The sequence below is a fragment of the Larus michahellis genome, chromosome 2 (assembly GCF_964199755.1).
Source record: "Larus michahellis chromosome 2, bLarMic1.1, whole genome shotgun sequence".
In the NCBI taxonomy this organism is placed as follows: domain Eukaryota; kingdom Metazoa; phylum Chordata; class Aves; order Charadriiformes; family Laridae; genus Larus; species Larus michahellis.
Genome location: NC_133897.1, coordinates 33,259,089 through 33,280,183, shown reverse-complemented (window position 1 = coordinate 33,280,183; position 21,095 = coordinate 33,259,089). Strand labels below are relative to the sequence as shown.

Genomic DNA, 21,095 nt, shown 5'->3' with positions numbered 1-21,095 from the left:
TTTGGACGCATCAAGCTGAGATAGTGTTACTAAAATATATCTTTCACTTTCATGAGAAAACCTGGGAAAATAATTTCTGAAGTATATACATTCAGTAACTTGAAGTGCACAGGATGAAGAGGGTTTCCAGAATTCCACTACCATTCAGACAATCTTTAAATAATTAGGCCTAAAAATAATAATGCCAGCTAGTAACACCAGCACGTTACTCCTCAGTTATCAGCTATAGCTTTTAAAGTACATTTTTACAGGTACCAATTCAAATTACCATTCTTTAATAGTTATTTTCATATCAGAGGAGTCAGATGCTGTGCAGTGGTATCAGCATGTTAGTTAAGATCTGGATTCACTGTCTCACACAGACAAAGAATTATTATTTTATAGCCAGTTATTTTTATGTGGTAAAAATGTGTAGGTGTCTTGAAAGAATTCAAGACAGGTTTCTACATTTTCCAGAATAACCAATTTTAAGAAAGCATTTCAATGGAACTAAGGTCAAAAGACATCTAATGTAAGCATTAAGAATGCTTCAAGTCAAACTGCTTTGTTGTTTTGCTAGTCTGCTGTTGTAAATAGCTTATAGACAATCTGGTTACAATTAAGCCCAATGCTCAAACAGTCAGATAAAAATTAAAACGCCTCCCTAGAAACCAAACAAAAACCATCTTTATATGACCAAAACTATTTTCTCAAGAGGAAAAACTTTGTTCGGCAATGAACAAAGCAAACTTCAAAGACAAAACCCACCAAGAATAGGTATAAATAAAAAAAAATAAATGCTCTATTTCAACACATCAGAACATTTCTTGTACACTGACATGCAAGTCAGACCTCTTCTGAGGGAGGCTAATCTCTTCCCCCCCACCCCCAAACATAGTCAGACTCAATGTGTTTTATTGTCCCCATTAAGAATCAAGTTCTGAAAGTGAATCCACATCTCTGATGTGAATTTCAGGGTTTGTGGTTTATTTTATTTTTAAATCACAATAATAAAGAGCAAAGTATTATTAATATGATAGAAAAACTTCGAACTATAAGATCCACTGATCTTTTGACTACTAAAACAAATTCACAGTAAGGGCTCCAAGACATGAGCGTTTCTAAAGTAGTAACATTTTCCATACTTTTTCAGTGATGCGTATTTACACTCCAATATCACCTACCATATCTACAAAAACAGACCCACACCAAGCTAAGTAAGAAAAACAATTAGGAAAAAAGTCAAAATTGAAGCAGCAAAACAATATTATTTTAAGCTTCATGCACTCGCTCCATAAGGCTTCTCCTTTAATTTATTACAGTAATGTACAAAATACAGAGCCTGTCTAGACTAGGAAAATTAACTGAAAACAGCAACGAGATGATCACCATTCTCTTGACATGTATTGAGAATGGCTGTTTAACTGCTTGAACAGGCCAGCACTTGGGTAAAAAAAAAAAAAAAAAAAAAAAAAAAAACCTGCGTGCATTTACATTATACTTCAGTAATAGTCTGAAGGCTCTTAAGATCTTTCAGTACACGAGTGGGCTCTTATACTGAGCACACAAGTATGTGCTTGAAACAGACACCAATGCTTCTCCACCTATGCAGCAGTAATTCACACACCAAACACCAGGAGATGGCGCTGACAGCAGATGTTGAACAACCAGCTACACCTGAAGAGCAGCTCTCTCCAGCAAGTTGGTATCTCTCGGCCTTCAGGTTCAACTCTTCCCCTTCGAAACCTCGAGACAATTCCTTCTTTAGGAACACCGGGCACATGAAAGTCCGAAAGTGTTCTGATGGGCATGTATTTCAACATCTTTTTGCCACAGGAGCAAGGAGGCATCTCCCTAGTAAAGGGAGACTGAATGAGAACCCACTTCTGTCTGCCCTCACTGTCTTCCTTCCCACCTGGCTCAGCTGCTGTATTCCTTGGCAGATGGCCTTAACTCTTCCCCTTTTCTTCCTGCAGAGTTGTCTTTCAGGCTACACCAGCTGCCTACCACACCAGAAGCAGCAACTGAATGAAGAAAAGGTGCACTGCAGGTCTGCAATTCAGTGTGATTAGAAACAAATGGAACATTATGCACCTTGGGTGTTTAGATGTCTGATATCCAGCTGATGTATCACTTTACTACAGTTTGGAAGAGGGACCAAGCTTTCCTTCAGCTCAGACAACACTTACTAGATGGATAATCTACTGTTCTAACTTTAATTATTTCCTTTCTTGTTTTTTTTAAAAAACCAAAAAACTACTGGAAACCATTGTTTTCTTGGTTTTACTTTTTTTTTTTTTTTACACATCATTCAATATCTCATGAAATCAAGACTGTTAGCTGAACGACGGAGGAATATATACTGCTGAGTTATTACAACAATAATTTTACACCATCTGAAAAAATAGCTGTACAACAGCTTTCCAGACATCAAGTTTCTTACATTAAAGATGACAGACCACTATTGATTCTGATTTTGTGCAAATACCAAACTTCATTCACTTGTCAAAGAAAAAAAAAGTTTCAAGTTAATCAGCTGCAGATTACATTCTTTCGGTTTTCTTCATTCATTTTCTCATTGTGAAGATACCCACTAAAAAGTAAAGAATTACTTTTATTCTCAACAAATTGCTAAAGCTACCAGAAAGCCAAAACAAACAGGGAAGGGGATGGGTGAAGACTACAGTAGTCATTAACATACACTTACGTGCACTACAGAAAATAACATCTTTATCTTCTATTTTTACCTTAACAGCAAAGTGGGAGACCATTATTAAGACAAAAAGTTGACCACAGTTCATCCTAAAGCCTAATCAAATCATACAATCCAACCATCCACCATATATTTTTATTATTTTAATGAGAAGTCATGTGAATTTTTGTAATCAATGAATACAGCAGAAAATACTTTCAGGTTTTTTTGGACACCACAGAAGCCAGTGCTATATAACTCACTGTATAGAGTTCACCACATCGATTTATTTAAGTGATTTAACCGGCTCAGAGCAGCAGTCTGCCTCTGCCCAGACACTGAACGCACCAGTCTACTTCAAGATAGAGATTCTTAGAAGAAAAATAGTGGTAAATTAAATATGAAAACTACAAATTTCTTATGGAAAATAAAGTTTTCTTTTGGTTATACGTAGAATACCTATTATGGAGAAATACCAAACTATGGAGAATCAATAGTTTGAAGCAGACAGCACAGAAAGAAGATTCAGTCCTTTATAAATTTATCAAAGAAATGCACTGGGGTTTGCACGGGGATCCTTTTGGTTCCTGTATCTATATGTCAGCCAGACTCCCAGAATCTGAAAACAAAAACCAAAGATATTATTAAGCAGAGGGTCTCCACCCCATCTTCCCATCAGTTTTACGGAATTTGTTTTAAACATAAAATCCTGACAATAAATTTTCAATACACAAGTTGAGGATATTTTACTGTTGCTAAGACTGTACAACCACACACCAGCTTTCTTAATTAGGAAAAAGAATGCACCCTCTCAGAAAGAATTCAAAAGAGAGAACAAAGCAAAAAAGCCAAAACTGTACCTGCAATGCAATGCAAAATATTTCTCATAGGCACGTTTAACATTACTCTTCCCCTCCCCAAACGATAAATATTCATAAATCTGTTTTTAGTGTAATGATAAACAAATCCTCCAAATAGTTTCATTTTACAGTTACCAGTATTTTTCTAGTACACTTTCAAATCCCGTCGTTCCCTCCAACAACCTTCCCCCCTCCCAGCAGCATCACATTTTTAGTGAAGAAATTGAGGGCAGATGTCAGAGTGATTCTGTTTAAGTTGCGGTTATCTCTCTTGTTGTTGTAATATCTACAAACCTTCTGAAAACTACACGAAGCAGCAGCAGGAGTATCTTCACATGTACTACTGTGAGGTTATGAAAGACCTGCTCAGTGTATTTTTTTGTTCACCAATCAATAAAGCAAAGTATATATGTATCACATAGATACTAAAGCAAAGAGTCAAAGATCTTTTAAACTTGATGTTTAAAATACAGTTCACTCATCATGAAACTGTACCTTTGCACTCCAGAAGGCACCAAAAAAAATCAATCCCAAAACCAAAAAACCCGAAGACTGTGTGCGTGCACAGGTGAGGGGAGGCGGGAAGAACACAGGAAAAAGGTAAAGCAATGGCACTCTTCTAATTACCTTTGGAGAACGGTAAACCTGAATAGCTAACTTGCTGCAAAACTTAAACTTTACGGCACCACATTTTAATGTGGTGTCTGGCTGCAGTTTGTAGTCCAAATAACATAAAAGTTGCAAGAAGTCCCAGTGTTGAATAATGACAAGCCCCCCTTTTGGCAGACTTAAGCAAGGTTATAGTCTGGAAAAATTTGCCATAATTAATTATTTGACTCCTGAGATAGTACTGAGAGTTCCTGTATAAACCACCTAAAATTAATTGCTTCACAAAACAAAGCCTTAAAAGTGGGGAAAAAACACACAATTTTCTAACCTCCTACTCACCTCTGTGAAACCGAAGAAGAGTCCTATGCCTCCAACAAATCTCAGCACCATTACAGAATGTTCTTCTATTATTGGTGCACATGGTTGACAGTGGTGACTTTTAAAACAATCCTGTAGCAGACACAAACACAGAATTGCACTCCATTTTCCAATGACTCTTTGTTGATTGAAAGCACCTAGTTATCTCTGTAAAAGACTGCCAGCCATGGACAAAACTCTAGCAGTTTTAAAAGACTCCAAAAACTCAAGTACATAAACAACAATTGAGTACAATCTTTGCAGGGTGCTGTGTGATTATGTTTCTAATAAGTTACCTAAAGAGCTTAGTATCATTGGAACAACTACCTTACACATTTCTTAAAAAACTCTGCTTTCTGCAACTATAAAAACAGTTGTACATACTTGAACGAACACAATGAAGTTCTAAGTTTTTTCACACTCAAAGAACTTACAGAGGCGCAGGTTTCATTCGGATCAAAAACTCTGAATCCACAACAATTCAAATTTCTCTCAATGTCTGTTCTCGCGCTGTTAGTGTTATTCCATCCCACCTCTAGAAGTTGACTCTAGAAGGCATAAGCAAATACACATTAGATCAATTGAAGTGGTTTGCATTTCATTGGAAAACAATACATTAGGCCAAGCTGATAATTCCCTAACTAAAACCTTCAGATCCTGAAGTCTAACAGGATAATATATTAAAGAATGACTTGAATGTTCGAACAGCCTGTCTAGCTAGTGAAATAGAAGCACCTAGCAGCAGCACATTCATGGTTATAATTAATTTTCTTCCTTTCTTTTTCCTAAACCCGGAAGAGCACTAGTAATGGGACATGCAACTAATCTTATGGGGACTGCTCAGCCTTTAAACAAAAAGGGTGCTTACATATAGGAAGCTGACTATTCAGTCACTGTACCCTTGCTTGCGTCTTACACAGTCAAGAATTAAGTCTCCATACTGCATGGAATCTGGTTTTACTTTCATACTTAATGGTCACCTCGGTTCTCAACGTAGCTATGACCTTTTCACTTACACAAGAACCATACAGTGGCTTTATCATCTTTACATTCTGATTATTGTAGATTTCCTCAGCTTATCTGCAATTGCTGAACACATGAGATAGCCAAGATATCATGCTGCTACACTTGTGACCATAAACCTACACAGGAAGCTTAAAAACAAAACAACTTTTTTAAAAAAAAAAAAAGGACAGTTGAAAGCAATTTTAGAACGCAGATGTACTTCTTTCTAGCTGCCACAGCCAAGCACTGCCTAAGGTCTAGTCCTTATGCTGATTGTCTTAAAATATGCCCTCTTCATTTTGTGGAGGACTATATACATGTTTAAAAAAAATATGTGTATGTACATATATATTTATGGTATTGTGCTGTAGATTAACTGAGAAGTCAGGAAACTTTTCTTACCTGCTGTTCCTTGTTTAGTGCTAAACAGGCACAAGAGACAGAAAACTGGACAATGAAGACTAGCAAAAGAATAATCATGTACTAGAAACAGTAGTTAAGGATACACTCTCAATTTAATTTTGCTTTTATAACATATACGTTTATAACACCTAGTGGTGTTCCTTACTTCATTGGATAACAATAGGCCCTTTAAAAAAAAAAACAAAACTACAGAAGTAAATTCTGATTGGATGTAGAAAAGATGACCTAAATAGTGTTCCCAGAACTTAATGACCGTATATTATCCCTTTTTGGCTACTGCTATACATAGCTGTTTTCTGGGTTAGGTGTTTCTTGCCCAGCAAGACAACACGAGCAGAAAGGTTAATAAAAGGGACTTTGAGAGAAAAAAATCTACAGCTAATTTCTCTAGCTTTAGGGACTAATGTTGTTACTTCATGACACTTCATTTAAATAAAATAGTAAAGAAGATACTTTTCTGGGTATTACATATTCAGAATTTTTTTTTCTTAAATGACATAGTCTTCTAATTAATACAAAAGGTAACTGTAAGGTAACTTTAGCCTAAATTAAAAAAAAAAAAAGTGAGAGTTGCTTTTGGAACACAGCTTCACACACTTTTGGACTAATGCATCTGAAAACAGTATAAAACAAAAAGAACAAACAGGCTTTGATACTAAAGATCATGTTTTGAAAGCTGGGCACTGTCTTCACAATTTGGCTGCTGTGTTCAGAGGCAGATACTTATCTCACACAATTAAACTGTTTGCAAAGTGAAGGTCACTACCTATTCATAGACTGCAACCAGAAAAATAAGAATTTGATCTGATTAATCTTTTCTCATCCAAACAGATCAATTTTGTTATGCAAGGCAGCACCACAGGCTGCTTACACAGCATCAGTAAGCAGAAAGGGGCAGCAAAACACACTGAGAAGGCCTGTGCTCATTTCTAGACTAGATATGAAAAGAAAGTGCTTTTTGACAGCCTGTATTACCCACAATGAATTCCCCTGCCAGCTACAACCACCTCGTTATCTAGAAGTATCACCTTTCTCTACTGTTAAATATTAATAGTTTACATACTCTAGCTTGGTGTAGGGTTGAGCACACAGTAAGAGGCAGCTGTGACGCAGCAACCCACCAGAAAAAGCTCTCAAAAAATTAAAATATTTTGATTTTTAAAAAGAGGAGACCTTAATACTTCTGTAAGGGACGAAAAAAAAGGAAGCTAGACCAAAGTTAAGGGGGAAGTTTAATTTAGACTGCACTTGACCAAAATAAGATTGTGAATTTCTGTTCCTGAAGCACTTCCCACAACAGCCTCAGCTGACAGAGCAGGCTGTTTACATGACTTGAACCAAGCTGCAATCCATGTAATGCATCAGAAGGATACAAAGAACAGCAATACTTGATGATGTTTCACTGCACCAATCAATCCGACTAAGGCAATAAGGAAGAGGAAGATTCCTACTGCAATTGCCACTCCAACAACTCTGAAACTAGAGATGAGGCCAAAGCCAATTCCCCATGCCGCAATTCCAATCAGCAGCAGGCTTACCAGCTGGAGGGAAGAAAAACCAAAAAGTTAGTCTGCGTATTAAAAGAGGCTCAGCCTACATACAGCTACATTCTTTACATTAACAGTGTTATTAGAAAGGTACGATTTTTCTTTCCAGTGCAAAGAGAATCACAACCCTAAACAAACCAATCCTCCACTTCATCGCAGAGATAACTTCAGTTCCAGATGTTTTAAGGCACACATATTCTTCAACACTGTTAATGTGGAGCTGTTACAACTTAATCTGCCTACTAGTCAAGCCACATCACACTGTGATGAACTAGAGAGACCAAACTGAAGTGTGGATTATAACAGAATTGACAAATTAGCTAAAATCATTGGCATGAATTCACAGAATGGAAAAATGAAAATTCAAGATGTTTTCTGAAATACAGTGTATTTAAAGAAAATAGTATATACAGTCCACAGCTCTGAACACATAAAAAAGTGCACTTTGCCAAAACCTACTGTAATCAGGAATACAGCTGTAGTAATTAATTATCGAAACACAAAAATACTTTTTAGATCTGTATCTCAAGGACTTCATGTAGTAAAACAATAAAGGCACCCTGTCTCTGCTACATATTTCTTCAAGAAAATAGGTCTATTATGAGGTCAATCCTATTTCTATTCCCAAAACACTCTTCTGTTTCCTTCCTTTTAAAGATGGTATTCGGGGAAGGCAGACAGAATCTGTCCCAGTAATTTTACTGAAATTTATTGTTTATATGGGCAGGAAGCTCCAGCCTTTCCTGTTTCCATGCCAAAAACAGAACAAAAAAAAACCCAAAAACTTCAACATGCAAAGCTGCAGAGAAATTTGTAATGAGGTACAGCAGGAGGGAAGGAACAGACAAATCCAGTGCAGATGTCCAATACGCAAGATGCCCAACACTCTCTTGTTTGAAAGAGTTAGACGTACGTGTAACATATCGCCCATTATGTTGTCTGTTAAACAACACCAATTCAACATGCAAGTTTTAATTTTTAAAAACCCTGACCTCAACAAAAAAATACCCAGAATTTGTATCATTACTTAAAAAAAACCAACAAGATCAAACCACAAAACAGGAAGGGTTTAGTCTAGTCCAACTACTTAGCTTTATTCAACAACAAATACAGAGTAAGCACTTACACTTGCCCACCAGCTTGCATTCAAACAAGACGTATCTCATGATGTTTTACTGCTTATCCAGATGGGTGAAAAAAATAAATAAATAAAGAGTAAATTTCCAATTTATCCATTATTTCAGTATACTTACCTTAGAGCAGGGCATTTTTTTTTTTTAATTTTAATACCAAATATGTCTGTATATTTTTTCAACTTAAGTACCTTTTGGAAGGCTGACCTATGTAATGCTACTTCTGAAACATGGAAATCAAGAATACTAGTAAAACAAGTAGTGATGTTCATCAAGATCAAAACACAGTGGGTGTTTTTTTTCATGTGTTCCCACAGGAACACACCTCAAAAAGATATTTTTATCAAAAGCCAGTAATCCACAGAAGAAATTTAAGAGAGTCAGCAAGAAGCAAACGGAAGATATTTGTGATACCTACAACTCTCTCACAACGTGAAGAGACAAAAGAACACTATAAAATTCAAAGGAATTGTTCAATACCAGTAGAGGTTTAGGATTAATTCACATTTGTCTTTGTTTCTCAAACAAAAAGCCTTAATCGCTATGTTCAGCTAAAACCAAAACACTGGGTCAACATGTCATGAATCTAAATTACAGATGGGGGACGAAAAAATAAAACAAAACAAAAAGCCTTGGCTCTGCCCAGATTTTCGGAATGCATTCTGCACAAAGCTATAGACTGACCGATTTTGTTATTATGTTAAAAATTAGCCTTGCTAATTAGACAGTTAAGTGCAAGATCTACCTGTTCTGATCTATGCCTGTTCACTTTATTTCATTGTCTCATACCACTGGGAAGATTTATTTTTCCATGTAGGCATCAGAAGTGAACAGCAAAAGAAATCCCATAATCCAATTTCCAATCAGAAAGTGCTGGCTGATGTCCTATGCTCTACGTCAAGTTCTAAGCACTGAACTCACGTTGCCACTACATAGCTCTTCAAAGTGTTATCTCATAAAAAAATCTCAAAGGCAATGTCAAATTTCAATTTATTTCACAAAGAAAAGCAGAAGAAACTTTCCTCCTAATGAGCAAAGATTTTCCTGCCTGAGCTATGACTGCAAATGTTTATTTTTACCGATCTGCCTCCAGGATACCAAAACGAGTATTTGTTCAGCTCTTTGCTCATTTCATAAGAGGTCTAAAACAATTAATGAAATTAGTTTTAAACTATCAAAATCAGAAGAAAAGACCTAAACAAAATCTTTGCCTAAAACACCTACTGGATAAATGCAGTGTGTGAGCTGCAGGGTACTGGTTACTTCTTGCTGCTGTTACTCATCTCAGCTTCCATTATTTCAGGATATGTACATGAAATTAGTGTGTATGACACTGAAAGTTATAACCATGACCCTCCTGGCCCAAAAAGCTTTTGTGGCAGAAACAGCCACATACTGAATCTAGAACTGCTACAGTTTTCAAGAGGAAAAAATGCCTCTCTGGCTTTTAAACCCGCTGTTGAACCCCGGATGTTCAGGAATCAGGTGATCAGCTTTGGAAAATGAAACAACATAAGATAGTTTAGTTTCTCTTTTGATCGTATTCTAGTTTTAGAGCCATCAGCCTCATTTTCAAGCTTTACCTCCATAATACCAAGGCTATATTTTCTCTCCTTTCACAAAAAAAAGTAGTTTAAAGGAATTAGACAATGGGCATATGGAAATTCAGTATGATTACAGGTCCATGTTACTGGGCTCTGGATGGCAAACTATGTGAAAATGCCGTATCCAGACAGCCAGATACATGATTTGGATGAAAATAACTATCAGTTACTCCAATTTTGGACACTTACGATTGTAGAAAACTGATCTCGTGTTTCAAAACTGAAGTGGAGACTAGACGTTTACTAACTATTCCAGAAACAGATTTAGTACTAAGTTTCTGTCTCCTCTGCATGTTGACTGAGAGATGAAATGATGGCTAGCCCTTCATTTTAGGTTTGGAGTGGACAATCCGAATGTTGAGCAATAAAACTATATATATATATATAGTTTTATAGAGTCATAATGTACAAAACTAAAGTAAACTCATACTAGTACAAACAGGAAAAATAACTTAAGCTGTTTTGGGAAAGGGTTTTACAACTTTGTAAAACAATGCAAGGCTCATAGCATTAGCTGCTGTTTAGCAGCTAGAAATGACTAGTCAACAGTGCTTATTCCAGTGTTTTGAAAGAAAAGAACTGAGATACAATATTTCTAAAAGTGAAGCTGCTGAGACTTTGTAGTAAAACCTACTTGAAACAAAGTTACTTAGTGGCCTTAATTACTTTCAAAATGAGTAATGTGTACATTCTAAATGTACAAGCTTCATTTACTTATAAAGAAGTCACCTGCTTCTGGTAAATAAAGGAAAAAAGGCTTCCTATTGAGCTTCATTTTACTGAAACCACATCTTACAGCACTGGAACTCCCCCAAAGCAAACAGTGTCATCCTTGGAAGACTGAAGTACACGTGAAACTCCATTTTACCTACATGAGTTTACTTACATAAAGCTAGCCCCGGTTTACTCACACTTCAAATATTCGCTTGATAAATCTACCAGAAAGACATGAAATCACAGTCCAGTTTTTAGTGATTAGACTGATGTGGTTTCCCACAGTAGTCTCATTAGTAAGCTGAAGAGGTATGGGTTAGAGAAATGGCCTGGTATACCTTATGACAACAGGTTGGACTGCTGAGCTTAAAGGGTAGTAATCGATGGCTCAATATTATACAGTATCACCAACAAACTGGGTGGTAAGACAGAATTCTCAGTATCATCCTCAGAAAATCTGTGGATGATACTAAACAAGGAAGAGCGATTGACTCTCCAAACAGAGATTCGACTCAGATGGACCTTGATAAACTTGAGGAATAAATCAACAGGAACCTCATGAAGTGCAGAATTCTGCTCTTAGGGTCCTTCAGTGGAGCCTGGGAACAGACCGGTTGAATAACAGTCTTACTGAGATAGACCTGGGGATCACACTGGTTGCCAAGCTGAATACCAGCCAAGAGTCTGCTCTCATTGCAAACAGGGAAAGCCAAGAGGTGTGCAATCAAAGGAAACTAAATGCTGGTGAGACTGCAGCTCAAATACTGTGTCCAATTTCAAGCCCCCCAGGTTGAAACGGAATTTGAGAACCTGGAAAGAGTCACCAAAATGGCCTGGAGCCTTGAGGATGAAGTTTGAGAAGCGGGTGATGGAGCTGGGTTTTAGTCTGATAAAGAGGCAGCCTAGGGATAATGTGAAGCAACTGAAGCTGAAGGCACATTGCAAAAACAACGGAGGCAAGTTCTTCTCAGTACTGATTGACTACAAAACAAGAAGCAACAACCACAAGTAAAGGCTTGGAAGGTTCAGACTGGACATCAGCAAAAATATCTGCAAGGTGATTTTGTGCCCTACTCAGAGAGGCAATAATCTTTTTTCTTAGAGGTTTTCAAGACTCAGTAGACAAAGCCACTGCTGGCAAACAAGTGTTAGTCGTAATCCTGCTCTGAGTAGGAGCCTGGACAGATGAGCCCTAGAAGTCCCTTCTAACCAAAACTCACACACACCACAGCTAGCTCTTCCACCATGGAAATTTTGCCACTCTCCATATGAAAAAGACAGATTTAGGGACAGATTTAGCACTTCCTAAGGACTCGTTTAGCCGACCAAATAGACTACCACCAGCTCCTAAAGCCCATACCAGCAAAAAAACCCTCTTACAAGCAGTAAGGTCTCTCAATAAAACAGCAATGAACGATTCCTCAAAAGTATTTACACAGCTCTCAAACTGAAGCATTCTGTCTCACAGAAAGATGCTACAAGCACACACTGTCCACAAACCAGAAAAGCAACACAGAGCTATGGGAAGTGTATGCATGTGTGGGGGCATGACAGCTAATATTTTAAATTTAATAACCTCATTTATTATACATTATCTTCTCTCTCAATCCAAACTCTAGCAATCTTATTTAAAAAGCACACACACAAACACGGGCTTAGCATAATCCAATATATAAACTCATCAATTTCAAATTAAGTGTTTACCAGAACAAACCTACAGGTAGCACAAATCCTAAGTGAAGATCAATAGTTTTCACTATGAGATTGAGTACTTTCTCTATGGAGTAAAAGGAAAAAAAAGAAATTAAGAAAATCAAGCATATTGCCAATAGACAAAATGTTACTCCAATGTCAGCATCTCTACAGGAAAGATTTTAGGGACTGTTAAGTTCAAGATCAGTGGAATGTCTCAGACTCCCCTTAAAGTGACTTCATTATATATTTTTATATATATACATATATATATACACACACACACACTTGAACTTCATAGATGTTTCAAAAGTAATCACAAGTTTGACTGTCCTGTTCTCCAGTTGACTTATTAACATGATTAAAGCATTAGTCTTTACAGTACTTGTTGGGGTTTTATTTCCCCTTACTGCTGCAGAAATGACTACTTCTACAAGACAAAAAAATCTCCTAATTTGGTTCTGTTCTTTAAGTTCTCCTGTGCATATAGCTGCGCATTTCCCCTCACTCCTGTACTGGAAAATGCATTTATCTTTACACTTACACCTTGTGTACTTATCCACAAGCTTATAGTCTACATTACAAAAAGAAACCAAGATAGTGACAAATGATTTAGCTAGATAAGCCACTGAGAAACAATTCAAATGCTAAAACCAATTCCGCCTTCCTTCAGCAGCAAGCCACAAGCAAATCTGCTGGTTTGACTAACTAGCAACTCTTCAGCATTTCAACTAGCTTGGACTGCTTGCTAGGAAGGAAGTCATATGCAAAAGTTAGTGTTCTCACTGTTTTCTTGTAGCCTTAGCCCAAAAAGGCGCTGATAAAAACTGCATTTCAGAACTTAAATTTCAAGAAATACAGCCTCACTATTCCCAGGTAAAGAGATTACATAGCATTTATACTGGTATCAGCAAAGGAAATATTTACAGAATAGCTGTCAAGCTGGATATGGAACAGGAACTAAAACTAGAAAGATTACACACATGATGAAACACATCCTCCCTAACCTCTCTCTCCACATATAAATTCATATTCCACTTCTTTTAAGGGGGCTTTAAAGTTTAAACTTCAAATGGTATATATTTTGAAGGTAGAGATTTTCACCACCCTCCCCTTCAACTTAGCCAACCATTTCTGCAAAGCCATAGAGAATCTAGAAGACAATTCTTCTGGTTCCCTGCACTTCATCTAAAAACACCACATTAAAACAGTGGGCAGTATAGAGTGGTGCGTCTTTAACAAGCTATGACTAAGCTAAATTGATTTCCATCACAGCCGTAAGCCAGCCAACGTGTAAGCAACTTTATCACCTTACAGTACTTCTTCAGTTCTACTGAAAGCAAAGTAAAGGCTGAGCAGTAAGCAAAGCTCTGGGTACCTCCATAACATTTCTAGTAGAAAGTAGAAGTTTCTACCTTCAGGTGCCTTATTTAAATGAGTGATCAGTAATCTGGTTACTCAACAGCCTTGAGACACTGATGTGGAACAAGCAATTTATGAGAGGCAGCATTCCTACCTCTTATCAGGAAGGCCAGTTCTTTCTGTTTGACAGCCTAGTTCAGAGTTCTTCATGTGATAGGCCAACATTCATTTGTTCTGACCATGCAATGAGCTTCTTTCATATTAAAATGGTAGTGAGATTTAACCCCTGTTTTATACTCCCTGGTCTTTGGAAATGCAAACTTTTTGCTGTGTAGCAGGAACAACTAAATTCTGAAATGTTCACTTTTGATTGCTTGTCTGTTCATTGTTTTTTTTAAGGAAATTAAGTGTTTTCAGGAAGCCCAGTGATCCCACGGATCCTTCTTCCATACATATATCTCCCTCAACACGAAAACAACAGCAGAAAAAACACAATTAATGATTTAAGCTACAAGGCTACTACAGTGCATTCAAAAGGCTTCTCGATAATTGTGCTGGTTTTAGAGTGTCCATCTGCACTGCAGGGATGGCTGAAAGCATCAGTGGTATCAAAACATACCATGCTCCGTATAGCCTCCCCATTCTGTGCCTTGTTGCTCTCCAGTCCTTTCACTAAACACAGCCTGCCTTCGTAGCTCCAAATGCCACTATGCACTCTCTGCAAGGCGAGTGAAAAACCAAGAGCCACTCACATCTGGTCTACAGACCCAGCACATGTCTCAATTATGACCTGCTACCACAAAACACTGTCACTTTGGCTATAAACTGACACACAGTATAGCTGAGGGCATTCCCAAGCACTGGTGAAAAGTCTTAAAATACGTATCTATATTTTTGCTGTAGTCACTCTGTGTTGTCAAATGTGAGCATAGAAACCTTCCCAAAATGCCAAGAAAAACAAACACAAAAAATCCCCGAAGACTCAACCGACATGACCAACATTAACCTTTGCTGCCACATAGCTGGGAGTTTCCGTACCACTGTTTATTTACACGTCAAGAGTAAATAGCACAGCTTACACCACCGCCTTCAAAATGTCCTGAGAATAACGGAAACGGCTCCAAGGCAACCTGCTCCACCTGCTGAGCATCCCATTAGGACAATGAGCTAAAGCGGCCCAGCACAGGCTGGTGCTGGGGCAAACTCTTGACACTGTAATCCTAGACGGTGACCACAGACCATCAGACACAGCAAACAGCAGGCTATTTATCGGTTGCTTCTTACAGCTGAAAACAAATTATACAAACCAAAATGGAATTGAACTCAGAGATCACAGGTTCATTTACCCCTGTGAGAGAAACTGGCACATGAGGCAAGAACTGTGTTTCTCTAATTTCTGTCTGCTAGTACCTGGCTCTGCGTAGCCACTACAGCAGTCCGGAATTATCCGAAAACACAGAGAACAGACACATTCCCTTTCCCTAGGAAAATCCAGATGTTCACCCAGCCTCAAACAACAGGTTTCCCCAATGCAGAGAGAAGGGAGATGGAGTTAGCAGATCTGCATGGAAGATGCAACATCATCAGCCCTCTGCATTGGGAATGCTGCAACTAAGATGAACACTATTACAGATGCTACCATGCCAAACACATGCTGTCCAAATCTGACAATTTCTGTACTCATCTTTGTATACTTCCATAATACAGGAAAAATAGATTTTGATAAAGAGGGCAGAATGCACTAATTACACTTTCAATAAATACTGCACCCAGAGAGCAACAGGCAGCAATAGAAAAAAAAAACAAAACAAACCCTTTCAAATGCACTGCTTTGGGAAAGCACTGGATGGAAAAACAGGACAGCCTAGAAAACAAGTTGAGAGAGCAAAGTATTATAAGAAGTAAATGATTTTGATAAAAGTACTTTCTAGTGTTAAGAGGTAACATGGATGCTCTTGTGGAATGAACTCTGCACTACTAAAAAATACACACTTTTACTGGCAAAGCTACCATATGTTTTACTTTAAATCAAATGGCCACTCTAGGTGCAAGAAAAACTGAAAGCCCGCTTAACAAAACAAAGGCAAGATGTTTACATACTAATAACAAACAGTTCATGTTTGCTGTTGCAGCAATAATTAAGTAGCTGCTCAGGTGACAAAACCAGCACACATCATCCAAATGAACTGACTGTATTTTTTTTTTTTTTTATAATTTAAATATTTAATCTTGTGGCCCAGCTACCAGTTCAGTCTTTCATCACTAGCTACGACTTCGGAATTTCCCTTTCCTTTCTGAGAATCTGATTTGAAATAAGATAGCAACTGTTCACACTTCAACACAATTACTCAAGACTTCCTTGGAAAGAACACTGTCTACCTAAGGAAATCCTTGTCTGGTTAAAGTGAGCAAATAATGGTGGAGCCAGCACCTAGGGTTCTCATACCTGGAAGATTAGAAGTCTTGGGTTACGTACACATCCTTCAATTTGGCTGAACTCTCTGGACAGGCATTTTAAACAGTTTGTATGGGTTTGCCATTTGGTGGGAAATGTAAATATGATTGAATAAAGACAAAATTGATCAGAAACCCACAACTAGTATTTTAAAGATCTTTACATGTAGACAGTTCTTCCATGTAAGACTTCATTCCAGCAATACACGTCATTATATACACACTGAGTCAACAAATAGTCTCAATTATTTTTCTCTACTCTTCCATAAGGAACCATACTGAAGTCAGCAAGACTCAGCATAAATGCCAGAATTACTCATACAAAATAAATTTAAAAATAGAATCAGGGCCTAAGGACATTAACTTAGCCCAGAGAAGAATCAAAAGTCATCAGCAAAGTGCCATCTGAAAAGAATGTTAAGCCAGCAATTAGGTTAGTGGGTTTCTGGTTTCTTGCCTTAAACCAGTAACTGATTTATTACTGCCAGGACATATATTTTTCCTGGTTTACTACCATAAAAAAGTAAAATGAGACAGAATTTAAAAAAAAAAAAAACAAACAAAAAACCAAACACAAACAAACAAAAAAAACACAAGCTCCAATATCCTAGTCTAGGAGTGTTTTTAAAAAAAGCAGAATATAAACTGTAACCCCCAATATCCAGTTCTGAGGGTTAATTCATTCCAAGCATGTGATACAGACACATCAATGCTAACTAGAAAAACATTCAAAAAGTGTTACCTATTTGACCTTATATCCCTTCTTAGCCCAACTACTCCCTTCCCACCAATGATTACTGTGAATTAACATTGTTTAAAAAGATGATGATTAAATTCTTGCTCTGGTTGTCTTCTGTATTTTTTTCCATCTGGGAAAAAATAAGCCCATCATTCATTGTGCTGTTGCAACCCAGGTCTTGTATTGTCAGGTTTTTGTCTAACCAAGGAACAGAGAAGCCCACACAATTTTTCTAGATCAACTCCACCAGGCCAACTAAATACCTTAAATATTATTTCTGCAACTCAGAATTTGAAAGCCTATACTTGCCTATAATTAATAAGCAACAAGCAATAGCAATCAGATACTCTAGTTACTATAATTCAAGGAAGTCATTGCTTCCCTTTAGCAAAAAACATATGTTCTGCATCGGTCAAATGAAAGAATACCAAGCGACACCCACAAAGTAAATTCTACTCAAGGAGACATCAAAGCAAGATTAAGGTCATAGGTGCATTGTACATGTATCACAAACAGGACTACAGAGGTCCCAAAGATCAACCCACCCTTGCTGAGGCCAAATACACCCATTTGATCTACCAGACCCTGGTTACAGCTGGTTAATATATGGCCATAGGAAAAGCAACAGCATCTTCAGAAAAAACACCTGCTGTTCACACGACATCAAAATGAGATTTGTGGATGTATTATGTTACAAAGATCCAGATTGCTCTCACTCTTCTGTCACTCAAGAAGTAATAATAACAGAAAGAAGCCTTGCATTAACCTCCGTTTTATTGAAAAGAGAAAACAGAATGGGACAATCCACCTATAACCCATTTCCTGGGATGGGGCAATCCCATGAAAAGTCAGCCAAGATGATCTTTTGAGGTGCCTTCCAACCTGGGATATTCTATGATTCTAATTTTCCTTCATCGTGACAGTCTAAACTTACCCCCACTTACAGATGCTAAACGAGGCAACACTTACCTGCTCCCCTCTATTCTGGCTGGGGGTAGCATGGGCAACCCATAGCACCACAGGGATCCTGGGTGACTTTCACAGTGGGTAGGCTGGGCTACCTAAGCATGCTTCAGAAACTTTTTCAGGGACTCCTTCAAGGAAGCACAGCCTCTCCTATATTAAGGTTTTTCTTCTTAATGAGGGGAATGAGGGTCACCTCATACACTCAAGAATATAATAACAAAGAACTCTGGCTTCATCACAGGCCCTTCTACATCCATTCATGCTCCGTCCTGGTGATTACCATCAGGTCCAGTAACCACCAGCTATGAGAACTGTTTGTTCTGATGAACAGCTTTAGACCTGTTTGTCCTTCTGTTTCGCCTTCAGTTGAGATCAGGCAGTGCTTTCAGAAAAGCACTGATACAACTGCCTAGAAGCACTGCCTGACCCCAATTTCAGTCTGCCAAAAGTCATCCCCAAGCACGACTGTTAACATGAAACATTAGAGGACATACTACCTCTCCAGATGTGCTGTGAGAGGAAGCCATTACATGTACTCCTGTTTCTTGCTATTTCTGTGTCATTTTAAAATAGATAGTGAGTAAAAAAACCCCCACGGCTATACCACAATTGGAGATTTCATTGTTCTCTGTCGCAAATAGGTCCTCCAACTTGCACGAACAAAACCAGGCACCTGCCTGAAGATCCCCAGCAAGTCAGTTATTTCAGTTTAGCACACTACTATTATTTTTTTTTTCCCCTCACACATTTGCCCACCACCCCGAAGCAGCCTGACTTCCTAAATTCACTGGTCCACCCCAGGGGAGAGCAGGGAAGCCGGCTTACCGGGTAGCTGGGGGTCTCTCCAGCACCCCCCCCCCCCCCCGCAGTGTGCTCTGGTCCGTACGGGCCTCGTAGGGCCCAATACACCGGCTTATTTCGGTGCTCCTCTTTGGCAGAGGAATAACAAAATAAACCCTTCCCCGGTCACCCCTGGGTTGGCGCTGCGACCTTTCCAGACGCGGAAAAACGGCACCAGCGGGCCGGGCCTCCCCTCGCCACGGGGCTAGCCCCTGCCCGGCCCGGACTGCCGGAGGGGACGCAGTGGATGAGACACCCCCAGCCCCGGCAGGCAGCGCTCGCCGCGCCACCCGCTCGGGGACCGCCCTGGATTTTGATCCCAGGGAGCCACGTCCCCGCGGTGACAAAGCCCGGCCTGACCAGTGCCACCCTCCCCACCCCCCAATCCGGAGGCCGCGACCGAGCGGCAGCGCGAGCTCGGAGCCGCTCCGCGGCCCCTCAGCACCAGCCCGCAGCGGGGAGGCAGCCTCAGGCCGGAGTGAGCCCCCCCCCCCGCAGGGCGAGGGAGACCCCGCTGAGGCAGCCCGCGCCCCTCCCGCCGCCTCGCCATGCACCGTATAGAGCAGGTTGAGGGCGCAGAGGCAGTTCTTGGAGCAGGCGAAGCCTCCGCACACCATCGCGTTGCCGTTACAGCCGCCACCGCCGCCGGGGAACCGCGCAGCAGGAGGCCGCCGCCGCCCCGCCCCACCACCGGTCGCCAGCGCGCGGGCGCGGCCGCAGCAGGTGAGCGGCGGCCGCAGCCCGCCGCCGCGCCCGCTGATTGGCTGCTCCCGGGCGCAAAGGTACAAATATGCAGATGAGAGACGCGGGGGGTGCTGGGAGCAGTGGCGGCGCTGCCTGTCCGTTCCCTTACCCGTTATCGGCGGGCACCGCGGTGTTGCGTGTTGCTCCGTTCGGTACGTGAAGGCGGGTGGCCTGCCAGGGCCTGGGTACCGGGGCTGTCAGTACTGCCGGAGGAAGCCCTGTGTGGCCCGCGGGTACCTATGAGAGAAGCTGGGGAGAGAGGAACTTGTATGGGCCTTAGTAAAGGGTGGGTGGGGGAGGTTTGGTCTCTCCTCGGCCATTTTGTTGTTGAGGGAGTAAGAGGTTTCTCCGTTCCGCGATGGTACAGATCTGTAATCAGTGGGCTGGTGCCGTGCGTCATTGGATTTACTTTTCCAAGGTATTAAAGTATTTGGAGTACTGTTGCAGTTTTACTAGTTGTTAATCAGTATTCTTATTTTTAAAATTATTTAAAATTTATGTTAATCATTGCCTTTCCTCTGTGCCCCTTCTTACACATTTACATCTGTATATTTCCTTAGTTTGAGAGTGAAATATTTTTGCTTACAGGTAGTCGAGCAAAATCCTCCCTATCAATTTTCTACTAGTCAGTGACAAGTTTTTGTTACTAATTGGCTGGAATGGTGTCCCAGTTCACTTGGAAATCCCATCTCTGCAGTCGCTGTGGGCTTGGCTGTGCCGTATTATGCTTTATAATAAATACATCAAATCTAATAACTGGCAGATATTTCAGCGTGTACATGTGTTGCAGGATTAGTGTCCAAGATGTTTTCTTATCTTTTTGCTGGGCTTCACAAAGAGAGGAGGAGACAGATGTTCCTCCCTTGGGCTGTCTGTAAGGGTATGTAGCACAGTAGTTTTACTCCATTGGGGTTTGGTGCCAGAGAAGAAGTTGTGATGGTCAGTTCCTAGTAAGCAGAGGAAGCTGCATCTACTTTCTGATGAATTCACAACAATTCTTAATAGGAACTTGTCATCAAAACAATTTAAGAAGGAAATTACAAAAGCATTTTGTTTTATGTAATTTGGCTGGCCTCCGTCTGCTAAGGGAAGCCACAGCAGGCTAATAATCCTTGCCAGGAGTTAGACAGAAAGAGGCTGCACAGCAGCAGGCTTTGTCTTTCCTGGTCTGTCACTCAGATCTTTTTTCTTTTTTAACATTTTTTTTTAATGTTCTTTGATATTTTGCCAGACTTCTGTAATTAAATATAATACACATTTTTTTCTCGTGCAGTAACAGAGACTCATTGCTTTTTTACCGATGTATATCTACCTCTCAGCTGCTAGCCAGGCAACAAAATTTTCCAATATTTGTGACCACAAATTAAATCTGAAC

At 39.6% G+C, this 21,095-nt stretch overlaps 1 protein-coding gene across 1 annotated transcript; it reads right to left on the bottom strand.

Moving 5' to 3' along the window:
• Nucleotides 1–945: 945 nt before the first annotated feature.
• On the bottom strand, nt 946–19,674 carry TSPAN13 (tetraspanin 13). Its single transcript, XM_074574811.1, has 6 exons — nt 19,531–19,674; nt 7,299–7,466; nt 5,905–5,985; nt 4,932–5,045; nt 4,480–4,590; nt 946–3,290 (listed from the first exon to the last, which is right to left on the bottom strand). Exons 1-6 carry the CDS (start codon nt 19,591–19,593, stop codon nt 3,216–3,218), a joined length of 612 nt encoding a protein of 203 aa, XP_074430912.1. The 5' UTR covers nt 19,594–19,674; the 3' UTR covers nt 946–3,215.
• Nucleotides 19,675–21,095: the final 1,421 nt, after the last annotated feature.